Raw genomic sequence first — 13074 nt, 5'->3', positions numbered from 1 at the left:
TTATAACTGAATCTGAATCCAAATCTGAACCCGAATAAAAACTTGATGTTAAGTTATAAACTTATTTTCCTTGATTTTTGGGAATTTGGACACTTATAGTATTTTTTGGAGAGTTTTGATAGCTTTCCTATCGGATTTTTGGTTAATTCAGTTTATTTTGAATAGATAGTTTTTATTGAGTTTTTGAATAATTTATAGACTTTTGAATATTTTTTTGTTAACTTCTGATACTTATTGTTTGATTTCACAGTGATTTGGGACAATAAACTTAATTCAAATCGAACCTGGTTTCAAAATAACCAAATAGAGGACTATGATTATGATACTGAAGCTGACGAAAAAAAAATAAAGGAAAGAAATTAAGATGGTTATCGGTTTAGTAGATTTATATTGCAAATGCATGTGCAAACTTTTGAAACTGAAAGCAAAGGTATTAAAAATAAAATACACACAATTACACATGAAAAGAAGACAAACTTTGTTTGTAAAGAACGGAGAGACGAAACACAGATTCTCACTACGAAGCCTTCTTCTGCTTATACTTAGCCGCAGAGAAGAAGTAAACCGCCATGTTGACAAGACTAAGACCAGCCAAAAGCCAGAAGAAGTAATCGAGATGACCCGTATTCAGATTATCCGAGATCCAACCTTCACCACCATTCCTCGTCGTGAAGTAAGTCACAAGCGTGAGGATCAACGAACTCAAGTAGTTCCCAAGAGCATTGGTCAAAAGAGCCAAAGCACTGCACAAGCTCCTCATCGCATCTGGAGACTGATCATAGAAAAACTCAAGCTGGCCAATGAAGTAAAACACTTCCGCCGCACCGAGGATGAAGTACTGCGGAATCTGCCACAACACGGATATAGGAACCGGAGCTCCAGACTCAACCAACCCGAGCTCGTCGGCTAAACGGAGCCTGATGATCTCAATGATAGCTGCAGCCGCCATGCATAGAACAGAGACGAACAGCCCTATTCCCATTCTCTGTATCTCTGTGAACCCTTTGTCTACTCCAGTGAAGCGTCTAGCCAAGGGGACGATGAACCTATCGTAGAGCGGAACCCAGATGATGACGCTAGCGGTGTCGAATGTCCCTAGTGCCGCTGGAGGAAGCTGGAAGGAGCCGATCTTGCAGTCCATGGCTCGACCTTGCTGAACAAACATTGTTGACATCTGAGCGTATACGGCTGAGAAGATGATACCAGAGGCCCATATTGGGAACATACGGATCAGAATCTTGAGTTCTTCCACTTGAGTGACCGTGCATAGTCTCCACGAGTTTGAAAAGTCTCCTGATTTGGATTCTTCATCTGAAATAACAGCAGCTTTGTCAAGATACTTGCAATCATCGGTATGTTCGATCTTTCTACTTCCAGCAATAGCAGAGTTCTTGTCCTGCGTTTCATACAAAAGTGCAGCGTCTTCAGGGACTTTGAGAGTCGATTTACGGAAGGAAGCGACCACGACTTGGGAGATGCGAGTTATGGGACTGCCTCCAGGCTTTTGAAACCTGTAAAGCGGCGTGCCGAAGAAGAAACTCACAATGGCTAGACCCATGAACACTGTCGGTATACCAAACCCTAAACCCCATCCGCGATTCTCTTGGATCCAAACTAGAAGACTAGAGGACACGAGCGCTCCAATGTTGATGGAGAAGTAAAACCAGTTGAAGAAGGAAGCTTTTCTGACTCGTTCACGGGAGTCAGTGTCGTCGAACTGGTCTGCACCGAAGGATGAGACGCATGGTTTGATGCCTCCAGTGCCGAGGGCGATCAGGTAAAGCCCGCTGAAGAACATTGCGTACTGAGCTGGCGTTGCTGAAGGACAGAAGGTGCCAAGGCATTCTGCTGGCTTCAGTGCTGGAACTGAAGCTGAGAGAGTTAGCGCCGACATGCCCTAAAACAAAAAAAAAAAAAACAGTAAACAGAGCAAACAAAACCGAAAAATTCAACTGATTGGGATTTGTAAAGAGGTGGTGGTTACGATGAAGTAAATGCCGGAGAAACAAGCGATGGTCCAGTAACGACCCCAGTAAGCATCGGCTAAGACAGCACCGATGAGAGGGGTGAGATAGCAAGTGCCTTGCCATGTGGTGACGTTTGTAGCAGCGGAGACGTTTCCTTGGTGTAGTTTGGTGGTGAGGTAAGTGATTAGGTTCCCGGCGATGCCATAGTAAGCTAGCCTCTCGCAGCACTCATTGCCTGGTACACGTTAAAACCATCTTAAAAAGGTTAGAGATAAACAAGTAGCATAACAAAAACAAGGAAATCATTTTTTTTTTTTTTTTTTTTTTAATGTTTACCGAGAATGAAAGGGCAAGCTTTCCAGTTTCCTGTTTTAGCCTTCAATGGTGGGTTCCCATGAAGGTCTACTGAACCATCTTCAGCATACAGTTTCGGTGCCTGATTAAACAAAATTAAAAAAAAAAAAAAAAAAAAAGCTAATTTGATTTCTTCATTTCCAATATTGGAACACTTGTTCAGAGTTTCAAACAGATACATGGAAGATGATCGCTCAGAAAATCTCTCAACAAACCAGAAAGATCAAGGTCAAGTCAAAACTGGGCGAACACAGAAACCTAAGGCGGAAGGAATTCAAGAAACTCCATCGTTTCGATCAAACCTGTGAGATTAAACCTTGTTCGATGAGAGGCGCTTCTTCTTCTTCAATGGAACCCATCGTTTTCCCCTGCTTCGACCAGAAAGATTCCTTAATCTTGATGAATCTATTTACTCTCTTATCTATTGGAAGACGTGTGATTCAATTTTTTTTATTTTATTTTCCAGGCGACTTTTATCAGTTGGAAAAAATATTAAATAGAAGTATAGAACTGATCATAATAAATTAATCAGCGAACTAATAAATAAAGCGATAACAGTCTTATCTTTAAAGATTACGGCTTCTCCTTTGCATTGTTTGACGTGAGAGAATTATGGATCGATTTATCCATCCCTCAACTTGTATCACTCTATCCAAGAAAATTAAATGTATTTTTTAACTGCTACAAATAATATAATTTGACCGCAACTTATGTGGCATGCATTCGGTGCTGGACTAACGTGGCGCCTTAAGCGTACCAAAAAATAAGCTTCTAATTATAACTAAATTTTTTATATATATAGTTGAAATATTAAAAGTAAAAATACAAAACATCAAATATTTTTGAAAAAATATTGTAATCATTTTTAGAAAATAATTTCCTAATTTTAAATAATTAAATGTTTTAGTTATGTCGTAAATCCTTTATAAATTCTACGAGAATTTTATTTCTACATAAGCAACTAAAATCAAAATTACGATAAAAACAATTTTTTGTGTTTAGACAACAATCATTTATTTGTTTTGAAATTTCAGCATGTTAACCGTTTTTGTAATTGCATTCGACAACATTTCTAATTATAATCCTATTTTTCATTAGTATTCCTTTTACAAATCCAAAAGTTATTATCTATATATTAGAAAAAAACATATGATAAAATCATGTATATATCAATTTCACCTTATTTATAAAATACAAGAACTTACCAAAAAAAGAGATAAAGAGAATTAAAAAGAAATAAAGAAATAAAAGGGTCTAATAAATACTGTTACCAAAATCTTCCGCGAAAGAGAATCATATTTATAATTAGAAAATGAAAAGATGTTATCAAAAAAGAAGAATAACGGATGTTTCGAACCTGTAACTTTAGGGACATGAGGTTAAGGACACAAACCGCCAGACCAAAACATATACTTAGAAAATTTGGCGCCCCTAGTATTAATATATTCACTACCGCCCAAAGCCCATGTTTTACGGATTCTAGCCCAGGACCGGGCTTTTACGTAGTACACACAATAGTAACTATTTTTAAAATTCTTTGATTCTTCCACTTTTCGCAGTTTGGCATGATATTAATTATTGGTATTTAATAATAATTATAAAAAATTGTTTTCTGTTATGTAAAATTATTTGAATTTTTTTAAAATAAATAATTTGCTGCGTGGAAGGTTTTTTAATCAAGTAATTTAACTAAATATTCATTAATGTTAAAATATGAAAAGATTTGAGTTTTAAGTTCCAAAAAGTAAATTATATAAACTAAAAAAGAAAACTTTTTAGAAAATTTTTAATATAGTACAAGGAGTAATATCAACCGTAGATTTTTAGAAAGCTCATGATGATGCCGTTATACCCAAATCTTTGTAAAACAGGTAAAATAATTAGGTGAAAAATTGTCTTTATAATGTTTCTTATAGTTTATAAAATATAATTAATCATCGTTTTAAAAATGTTGACCATGAATAATTAAAAACAAAATTTTAAAGGAAAGTAAATATGTTAAGTTAAAATTTAACATTATGATTACGAAATATCTGAATAAATATAAATTTAATAACATGAAAAGCAGTAAATGCCAAAATTTGGCAACACCAAATTACTCTTTGATTTCCATCTTTTTCATCAATATTACAACGGCCAACATGTAGCACAGGAACTATGACGTATTTACAAATAAGTATGAAATGAAGTCTTCATAGTTTTACATAGTGGCCCATAACTTTTACATGTTTCTGACTCTCCGTGTATACAAATATTAAACAAGAGCCAAGCTGAAGCTTAAGCAGCCTTTTTCTGCAAGTGCTTGACAGAGAAGAAGACAAAAACAGGAATATTCGCACAACCAAAACAGACCAAAAGCCAGAAGAAGTAGTCAAGATGTCCTTTATCAATGTCCTCCGAAGGAATCCAACCATCTTGACCATCCATTGTCGTGAAATACGCCACAAGCGAGAGGATCAACGAGCTCAGATAGCTCCCAAAGGCAGTAGAGAGAAGCGGCAAGGCACTACACAAGCTCCTCATCGCGTCAGGAGACTGCTCGTAGTAAAACTCAACCTGACCAATGTAGAAGAAAACCTCCGCTGTGCCCATAAGAAAGTACTGAGGAACCTGCCAAAAGATGTTCATTGCTCCGAGACCACGTAGCCTCTTTGTCTCGACAATAGCTGCAGCTGCCATGCTCAAGACAGAGACAAGAAGTCCAACTCCCATGCGTTGTAGATCAGTGAATCCCTTTGCTCTGCCTGTGAACCGTCTCACAAAGGGAACGAGGACTTTGTCGTAGATTGGGATACATATGAGCACACTTGCAGTGTCGAACATCCCGAGAGTAGCGGGAGGAATCTCAAATGAGCCTATGGTATGTTTCATGGACCGTCCTTGCTGCACGAAGAGGGTGTATATCTGAGACTGGAGCGCTGTGAACACGATGCCGGAGACCCAGATGGGAAACATACGTAACAGAATCTTAACTTCTTCTACTTGAGTCACAGTACATAGCTTCCATGGGTTAGGAGAGACACCATTTGTGACATCATGTTCTGTAATAACTGCGGCTTTGTCAAGACACCTGCATGTGATATGAGAAACCAGTTTATTTCCCCCATGAACATTCTTAGGCCTGAGCATTTCGGATATTCGTTAGTTCGTGTCGGGTATTTTGGATATCAGGTAATTCAGGTAGGGGATAGAAGATCCATATAAGAACCAAATTTTTTTTTGGGTTTGGATCTGTTCGGGTAGTTTCGGGTTCAGATCAATTGGGATAGTAAAATTAGGAACATCTAATACCAGAAAATTTTGGTTCCTATTTGGTTTTGGGTCAGTTATTTTGGGTAATTTGGATAAAATATCAGATATTTCAGATAAATATCGAGTAATTATGATGATTTAGATTAAAATCTCAAAAAGTTTGGATTGTTTTGAATATTTCAGATAAAAATGATAATTTTGGATAGTTCGGATATTTTTATATATTGGGATATCCGTTCAGTTCTCGGTTCGATTCTGGTTCAGTTATTTCAAATATCAAAATATAGAAATCATTTGGGTATTTGAAGGTTTCATTCCGGTTCAGTTCTGATTCCGATTTTTGGTTTTCGGTTCTGATTTTTTTGCCCAGGCCTAAACACTCCATAACATGAAGCTCTCTATTCAAAATGATAAAACGATATTTTCTTGTAACCGTCTGTGTGCTCAATCTTCCTGCTTCCAGGTATTGCGGAGTTCTTGTCTTGTGTTTCAAACAGAAGTGTATGGTCTTCTTCATCAAACTTGAGACTCATTTTAAGGTAAGCAGCTACAAGAACTTGGCTGACCCTAGTAACCGGGCTACCTCCCGGTTTCTGAAACCTATAAAGCGGAGTACCACAGAAGAAACTCACGAGAGAGAGCCCCATGACAACAGTAGGGATCAAGAACCCTAGACCCCACCCACAGGTCTCTTGAACCCACACTAGAAGAGTAGATGAGACAAAGGCACCGATGTTGATGGAGAAGTAAAACCAGTTAAAGAAAGAAGTTTTACTTGGTCGTTCATGAGGGTCAGTGTCATCAAACTGATCAGCACCAAAAGATGAGACACATGGTTTTATGCCTCCAGTACCAAGGGAGATAAGGTAAAGACCGGCAAAGAACACTGAATACTGAGTTGTTGTTGCTGGTGGGCATAGAGAACCAATGCATTCAGCTGGCTTAAGGCCCGGGAGTGAAGCTGAGAGTGACAGTGTCGCCATCCCCTTAACAAAATCAAAGCACAGAACATTATTATTATTATTTGAATACGAGGAGGTCCAGGATCGAAACCCGAAACCCGTAATTCTCCCAGACCCGAAACCACAGCATGTAATATTAGTTTTATCCATTGGTCACTCGAACCCAAGACTTTTGATACAATGGCCAAAATCTTTTTTAATTGCGTTAACGACCTCTGGTTAGCAAAGAACATTATCAAAAAGGAGAATAACAATACAATTGTAAATGCTTACGGTGAAATAAATGGCAGAGAAACAAGCAATAGTCCAGTATCTTCCCCAGTAAGCATCAGCTATTAAAGCTCCAATGAGAGGAGTAATGTAACAAGTGCCTTGCCATATCATGACATGCCTTGCCGCAGAAACATTAGTCTCATGCAATTTTGTCGTGAAGTAAGTGACTAGATTCTTGGCAATACCGTAGTAAGCTAAGCGTTCGCAGCATTCATTGCCTGCAACGTTGCAGACATTATTAGTCTTGAAGGATTAGAGCTACAACAAAGACAAAACAAGAAACATTTGTTTTTTGTTTTTATTACCGAGAATGAATGGACAAGCTTTCCAGTTTCCTGTCTTCTGCTTTAATGGTGGGTTTCCATGAATGTCCACTGAACCATCTTCAGCATACAGTTTCACTTCCTGCTTAAACAAAATCAAGAAACATGTTCAGACAAACACACATCCAATGAAATCTAATCCAACTTAGCTAACATAAGCATCACAACTACAGCTCAGCGAAAGTTGACTGATACATAGAAACCATACGATACGAAAACCCACAGTTCCTTGATCTAATTGTAATAATTGGTAAGTAAATTGAAAGTCAAAGAACACAACTTGATCGAACCTGTAATAATACAGAACCTTGTTGGAAGAGGGGTCTTTCCTCTTCGATGGAACCCATCGTTTTCACTTCAAAGCAAACTAATTAGAAGATTACTCTGGCCTGACGGACCACCGGACCGGCGACTTTTTCTGTAATGTTCAAATGTATACGAAAAGTTTGGAGATGTATTTTTTTTGGTAAAACTAATTGTTTCCCCTTGACTTTCAAAGTCTTACAAAAAGGCCCAAACTTTTCTTTATTGTTACAACAAGATCCTCCTTAATTCCATATAACGCGTATTCGTCGATGGCCGTCTCCTTTTGCCTGTTCCAGCTGACTGTCGCGTTTAGAATTGACTTGAAGGGTCGACTTTTTCTGTTTTTTTTTGTCTGACAGTTATACCCTTTGTACCACCTCGTTATTACGTATAAGTACCACGGCCACTCATGAAAAAATCCCCAAAAATCAATTGAATGGACTAGTAGTAGAATTTTTTTTTGGACAAAATTGGACTAGTACATTAAACAAAATAATACTCTTCCCGTTTTTTTTATATGATGTTTTAGAAAATGTTTTTGTTTAAATATATATGATATTTTAAAACTTTTTATGTAAAACTATTAAAATAAATGATTAAAATATTAAATGTTAATATGTTATTGTTTTTGTCTTATTAGTTCAGAATAGCAATGATTAGTAATTTTTTATTATTCTTTTTTTGTTGTAATCAAATGCTTTTAGTAAAAATAACTTTTTTTTAATTTATGTGTTAAAACTAAAATATCATTTAAAAAAACAAACAGAGGGAGTAATAGGATAGTGCTCTTTCAGGAAAAAATAATACGTGAAACGCATCTATGATGCCTGTAAAACTGTAATGAAAACGGATGCTGAACTTTAAATATATTGTTGTAAATTAGATGTCAACAATGCTATTTTTGATCGGTTAGTAACTTAGTATTCTAAAATGACACAACAGATTTTTTTCTGCAAAATAAAATATTGTTACAAAAAGTATCATTTGATTAAATATTTTGAAAAATGATATGTGTTGGTTCGAATAAAGGGTGTGTTTATTTTCTGGGGCAGATGAGGAAATAGCAAATGGATTTATCTGATATAAAATCGCGTATGGGTTTGACTAACATAATTAAGGGTAAAAAAGATTAATCTACCGTTGATTTAGAAATTCAAATTCAAAACTTCTATAAATATTAATAACAAAATATAGTCTAGAAAAGAAAACAATGTTGGATTAGGTAGTAATTTTCATTTTTCAATAGTGGATTAAAAATCCTTGACAAAAAAACAATAGTGGATTAATAAAAATATGTTGCAATTGATGATTCATCTAGTGGACTAGATGTCTATGTCATATGTTGCCATTACATTACACTTGTCTTCTTCTTGGTTCATTTGTGCATCATCGTCCTTTTGGTTTTGTTTTTTTCTTCTAGTTGATTTGATCAACCGACTTCCACACCACTATAAATAGTGACTAATGTCGTATCGACGTTTTGGAAGAGCTTGGTCGCTACGTAGCGACCGAACTTTGGTTCGAGCTCGGTCGCTACGTAGCGACCGAGCGGAACATGTGTTTGGTTGCTGCGTAGCGACCCTCTTCGAACTCTTGTCCGATGACTCGCGTTTCTTCCGCAAAGTTTTTCGTAAAGAAGAATCTATTTCGAAAAAGTATTTGTCGAAGAAGGTTTTTACGTTTTTCTTCTTCGGGGATTTTGACGTTAACTTTGTTGCAACCGTTTTCGACCCCAACAAATCTTTTTCTAAGATTTATTTTTCATAAAAACGTTCATGCCGATTTTTACGGACTTTCAGACATTGATTCCGTCGTGACCGATTTTGACCCCAATAGTTAGCCCCCCAGCTCGTTAGAACCATGAGCTTCTAGTGGATTAATAAAAATATGTTGCAATTGATGATTCATCTAGTGGACTAGATGTCTATGTCATATGTTGCCATTACATTACACTTGTCCTCTTCTTGGTTCATTTGTGCATCATCATCTTTTTGGTTTTGTCTTTTTCTTTTAGTTGATTTGATCAACCGACTTCCACACCACTATAAATAGTGATGGTCCCATTTCCTCATTTTGTAACTTAAGAAGAAAATAAAAAGATTCATCTTTGACTCTCTCTCTCTCACGTACTACATATATATATTAAAGTCAACATCTCATTTCTCGTTTTTCCCATCGATCAGAATATACATATAAAATAAATAAACACAAATCTTCAACCTCACCTTTTATTTACAACACATTATCAGCACGAAGCTCTGACCAACTGAGGCTTATCAATCCGAAAATTCTTAAACCAGCCGAGGTAATGTTTAAATTTATGTATTTCAATATACTTAATTTATTTAAATTTTATTATTATTTCGGAGTGAGAGGCTGGACCTTCTCCGTTTATTTCTTGGGATGATAGGCGCTGCCTTCCCCGACTGATCGTTATGGTAGGCTATGTCTTCACGATCAGAGAAACACGTGCTTCCGTGAATAAAAAGAAAATGTCAAAAATGGTAGACTAAGTCTCATCGGACCTTGAAATAAGTAAAAGTCAAAATGGTGTGGGAACCAAAATTCGCACTTTCGATTTCCGTTTTAGTTAGGAAAGTTAGGAAAACCCTAATTTCTCAGAGGTCCCGGATATCTATTAAACCACACGCCAAGCAATCAGAACACACAATTAAAGAAGAAAAGAAATAAGAAATCGTAAAAGAGAGCAAAAGGAGTTTTATTCCGAATTTGCGTATGAGCGTTACAACAAGGTAGAAGCCTCGGCTATGAGAGCTGTCGGCGAGATTCCTAGTTCTAACAACCTAAGACTGCAAAACCTAGTTGACTCGCAGCTCGAAATAACAAAAACGGAAAGTTCCCTAATTGCTCTAAGTGCTAAGTTTGCTCTGAAAAAGTCTCCTCCCATGCCTCTCGCCTAGGACTCCTTATATACTGGCTCCAAGGTCAGTTTACGCTTTTTCCCTTCTGCCCTTAAGCCGTCATAGCATAACAATATAGATATTCCATTTTTTCCGATCTTCATAATTATCTTCAAAATTTCGTATTTATCCGCGGAAATTTGACATTTATCTTTCCTTGCAAACCAAGCGTAAACCGTCATGCGGCTTACAGGCTGTTGGTTTAGAAATCGTAAATTAGGCTTCGAGTTATGTCTTAGGTCCATTTGGGCCATCTTCTTACTCGAAGCGTTTATTACGGCTTCTTTCGATAAAGAACGAACTTTCCGCGGTTTTTACGGTAAATTTTGTATGGACTTTCCGCGGTTTTTACGGTCTTCGGGAGATAGCATCGAAGGGTAGACGAGAACGCATGGACTAATGTCGTATCGACGTTTCAGAAGAGCTCGGTCGCTACGTAGCGACCGAACGATTGCCCGGTCGCTACGTAGCGACCGAGCGACCGAGCTTTGGCTCGAGCTCGGTCGCTACGTAGCGACCGAGCGGAACATGTGGTTGGTTGCTGCGTAGCGACCCTCTTCGAGCTCTTGTCCGATGACTCGCGTTTCTTCCGCAAAGCTTTTCGTAAAGAAGAATCTATTTCGAAAAAGTATTTGTCGAAGAAGGTTTCTACGTTTTTATTCTTCGAGGATTTTGACGTTAACTTCGTTGCAACCATTTTCGATCCCAACAAATCTTTTTCTAAGATTTATTTTTCGTAAAAACGTTCATGCCGATTTTTACGGACTTTCAGACATTGATTCCGTCGTGACCGATTTTGACCCCAACAAATGGTAGACCATGTCTCCTCGGACTTTGAAAAATGATCAATATGGTAGTCTATGACTCCTCGGATCATGTGGTAGGCTGAACCTCCCGATTTTATTTATGCTATTTAAATTTCTGCAATTTAAATTTATGCAATTTAAGTTTATGCTTTTATTTTATGCCTTTAATTTTTACATTTAAATTATGCATTTAAATTCCCGTCTTTACTATATTTATAATGTTATTCTATGAATACAGTTATCATGTCGAATTTTACAAAGCTCGAAATTAATGCCCTGGATATTACGGGAAATAATTATATGACCTGGGCAGTGGGTGCAAAAATGCACCTGAGAGGAAACGGGCTTTTGGAAACCATCGATAGTTCGAAAACGGTGTCGGATGAGAAAAAGGCTAAAGCCATGATATTTTTATGACACCACATCCATGATGGTTTAAAGGATGAATATATTACGAAAGAGGATCCTTGTGACCTTTGGAAATCTTTAAAAGAGAGTTCGATCACCAGAAATATATGATCTTACCGAAATCTAAACACGAGTGGATCCATCTCCAGTTCCAGGATTACAAAAGTGTTAGTGAGTTTAATTCCGTGATGTTCGGAATTACTTCGAGGATGATGTTATGTGGAGAGAAAATAAGTGATTATGATATGATCGAGAAAACTCTCTCCACGTTCCATCCTGAAAATGTAATCCTGCAGCAACAATACTGGGTGAATAGATATACCTGTTACTCGGAGTTGATGCAAGTCCTCCTTGTAGCAGAGCAGAATAATCAACTCGTGACTTTAAACCATCAAGCTCGTCCCACTGGATCTGCTCCATTCCCTGAAGCGAATGTTGCATCATCCAGTTATGATAATAGAAGAGGACGAGGTCGTGGACGTGGCGGAAACCGTTATCATGGTCGTGGAAGAGGACGAGGAAGAAGATTCCGTCCCTATGATGAAAGAAATAATAAAGACTTCCACGAAAATGAAAGGAATGAAAAGGGTCAGGATGATAAAAGGCAAACAAGAAAGGTTTGTTACAGATGCGGCATGAAAGGTCATTGGGTACGTAACTGTCGTACGCCAAAACATTTAGCCGATCTGTATAGAGAATCCCAAAAGGGAAAAGAGAAAGGAAGAGGTGAAACAAACTTCATCTCTGATGAACCTAGGCCATCCTTTCATGGTTTGAACGATGATACTCATCTCGACGTATCAGATTTTCTGGTTGAGCCAGAGAGTATCGATGAGTGATGTAGATCGATGTGATATAAATAGACTGTCTTATAGTATCTATATATTTTTGTAAGATATATGTTATGTTTCATGTTTAATGTTTAATAATATATGTTTTATATTCAGAAAATGCCAAACTTTGAGACTATGGATGGAGATTTGTGTTTGGCAGATAGTGCGTCAACGCACATGATAATTAAAGATATGAAATATTTCTCCAGTCTCAAAATAAAAGATTACGCTGGAAGCGTAAGTACAATATCTGGTAATGCAAAGATTATTATGGGCTCTGGAAGAGCGAAATTTTCAATGACAGGGGGAACAATATTTGAAATAAGTGATGCATTGTATTCCCCCGAGTCTCATAGAAACTTATTAAGTTTTAAGGATATCCGAAGAAATGGATATCATATAGAGACTATGAGTAAAGATGACATTGAATTTCTTTGCATTAAGTCCGAGAGGAAACATATATTGGAAGAGTTAAGAATGTTATCCTCTGGACTATATTGTACGAAAATTACCATGACTGAGTCCTATGCCGTGGTAAACATGAAGTTTACTGATACATTTAAAATTTGGCATGAGAGGCTAGGACATCCTGGTTCAGTCATGATGAGAAAGATAGTGCAAAATTCGAATGGCCATCCGTTGAAAAACGGAAAAATTTTGCAAACGGAC

At 37.2% G+C, this 13074-nt stretch overlaps 2 protein-coding genes across 2 annotated transcripts; both read right to left on the bottom strand.

Moving 5' to 3' along the window:
* Nucleotides 1–359: 359 nt before the first annotated feature.
* Nucleotides 360–3167, bottom strand: LOC125575501 (protein NRT1/ PTR FAMILY 8.3-like). The gene is made up of 4 exons (XM_048768514.1): nt 2624–3167; nt 2304–2403; nt 1985–2202; nt 360–1897 (listed from the first exon to the last, which is right to left on the bottom strand). The coding sequence occupies exons 1-4, from the start codon at nt 2678–2680 to the stop codon at nt 518–520; spliced, it is 1755 nt and encodes a 584-aa protein (XP_048624471.1). The 5' UTR covers nt 2681–3167; the 3' UTR covers nt 360–517.
* A 1301-nt stretch (nt 3168–4468) lies between these two features.
* Nucleotides 4469–7776, bottom strand: LOC106418383 (protein NRT1/ PTR FAMILY 8.4-like). Its single transcript, XM_013859079.3, has 5 exons — nt 7422–7776; nt 7114–7213; nt 6809–7026; nt 6000–6559; nt 4469–5391 (listed from the first exon to the last, which is right to left on the bottom strand). The coding sequence occupies exons 1-5, from the start codon at nt 7476–7478 to the stop codon at nt 4599–4601; spliced, it is 1728 nt and encodes a 575-aa protein (XP_013714533.1). The 5' UTR covers nt 7479–7776; the 3' UTR covers nt 4469–4598.
* Nucleotides 7777–13074: the final 5298 nt, after the last annotated feature.

This window comes from Brassica napus, chromosome C9 (genome assembly GCF_020379485.1).
Source record: "Brassica napus cultivar Da-Ae chromosome C9, Da-Ae, whole genome shotgun sequence".
NCBI lineage: Eukaryota > Viridiplantae > Streptophyta > Magnoliopsida > Brassicales > Brassicaceae > Brassica > Brassica napus.
The sequence above is the reverse complement of the archived record's forward strand: the minus strand, read 5'-3'. Positions and strand labels throughout refer to the sequence as shown.

Coding starts and splice junctions, on each gene's coding strand:
- LOC106418383 (XM_013859079.3), bottom strand. CDS start 7,478: ATGGGTTCCATCGAAGAGGAAAGACCCCTCTTCCAACAAGGTTCTGTA. Junction 7,027..7,113: donor AGCTTGTCCATTCATTCTCG/GTAATAAAAACA, acceptor GCAACGTTGCAG/GCAATGAATGCTGCGAACGC. Junction 6,560..6,808: donor TCTCTGCCATTTATTTCACC/GTAAGCATTTAC, acceptor GATTTTGTTAAG/GGGATGGCGACACTGTCACT.
- LOC125575501 (XM_048768514.1), bottom strand. CDS start 2,680: ATGGGTTCCATTGAAGAAGAAGAAGCGCCTCTCATCGAACAAGGTTTA. Junction 2,404..2,623: donor AACAAGGTTTAATCTCACAG/GTTTGATCGAAA, acceptor TTGTTTAATCAG/GCACCGAAACTGTATGCTGA. Junction 2,203..2,303: donor AGCTTGCCCTTTCATTCTCG/GTAAACATTAAA, acceptor AACGTGTACCAG/GCAATGAGTGCTGCGAGAGG.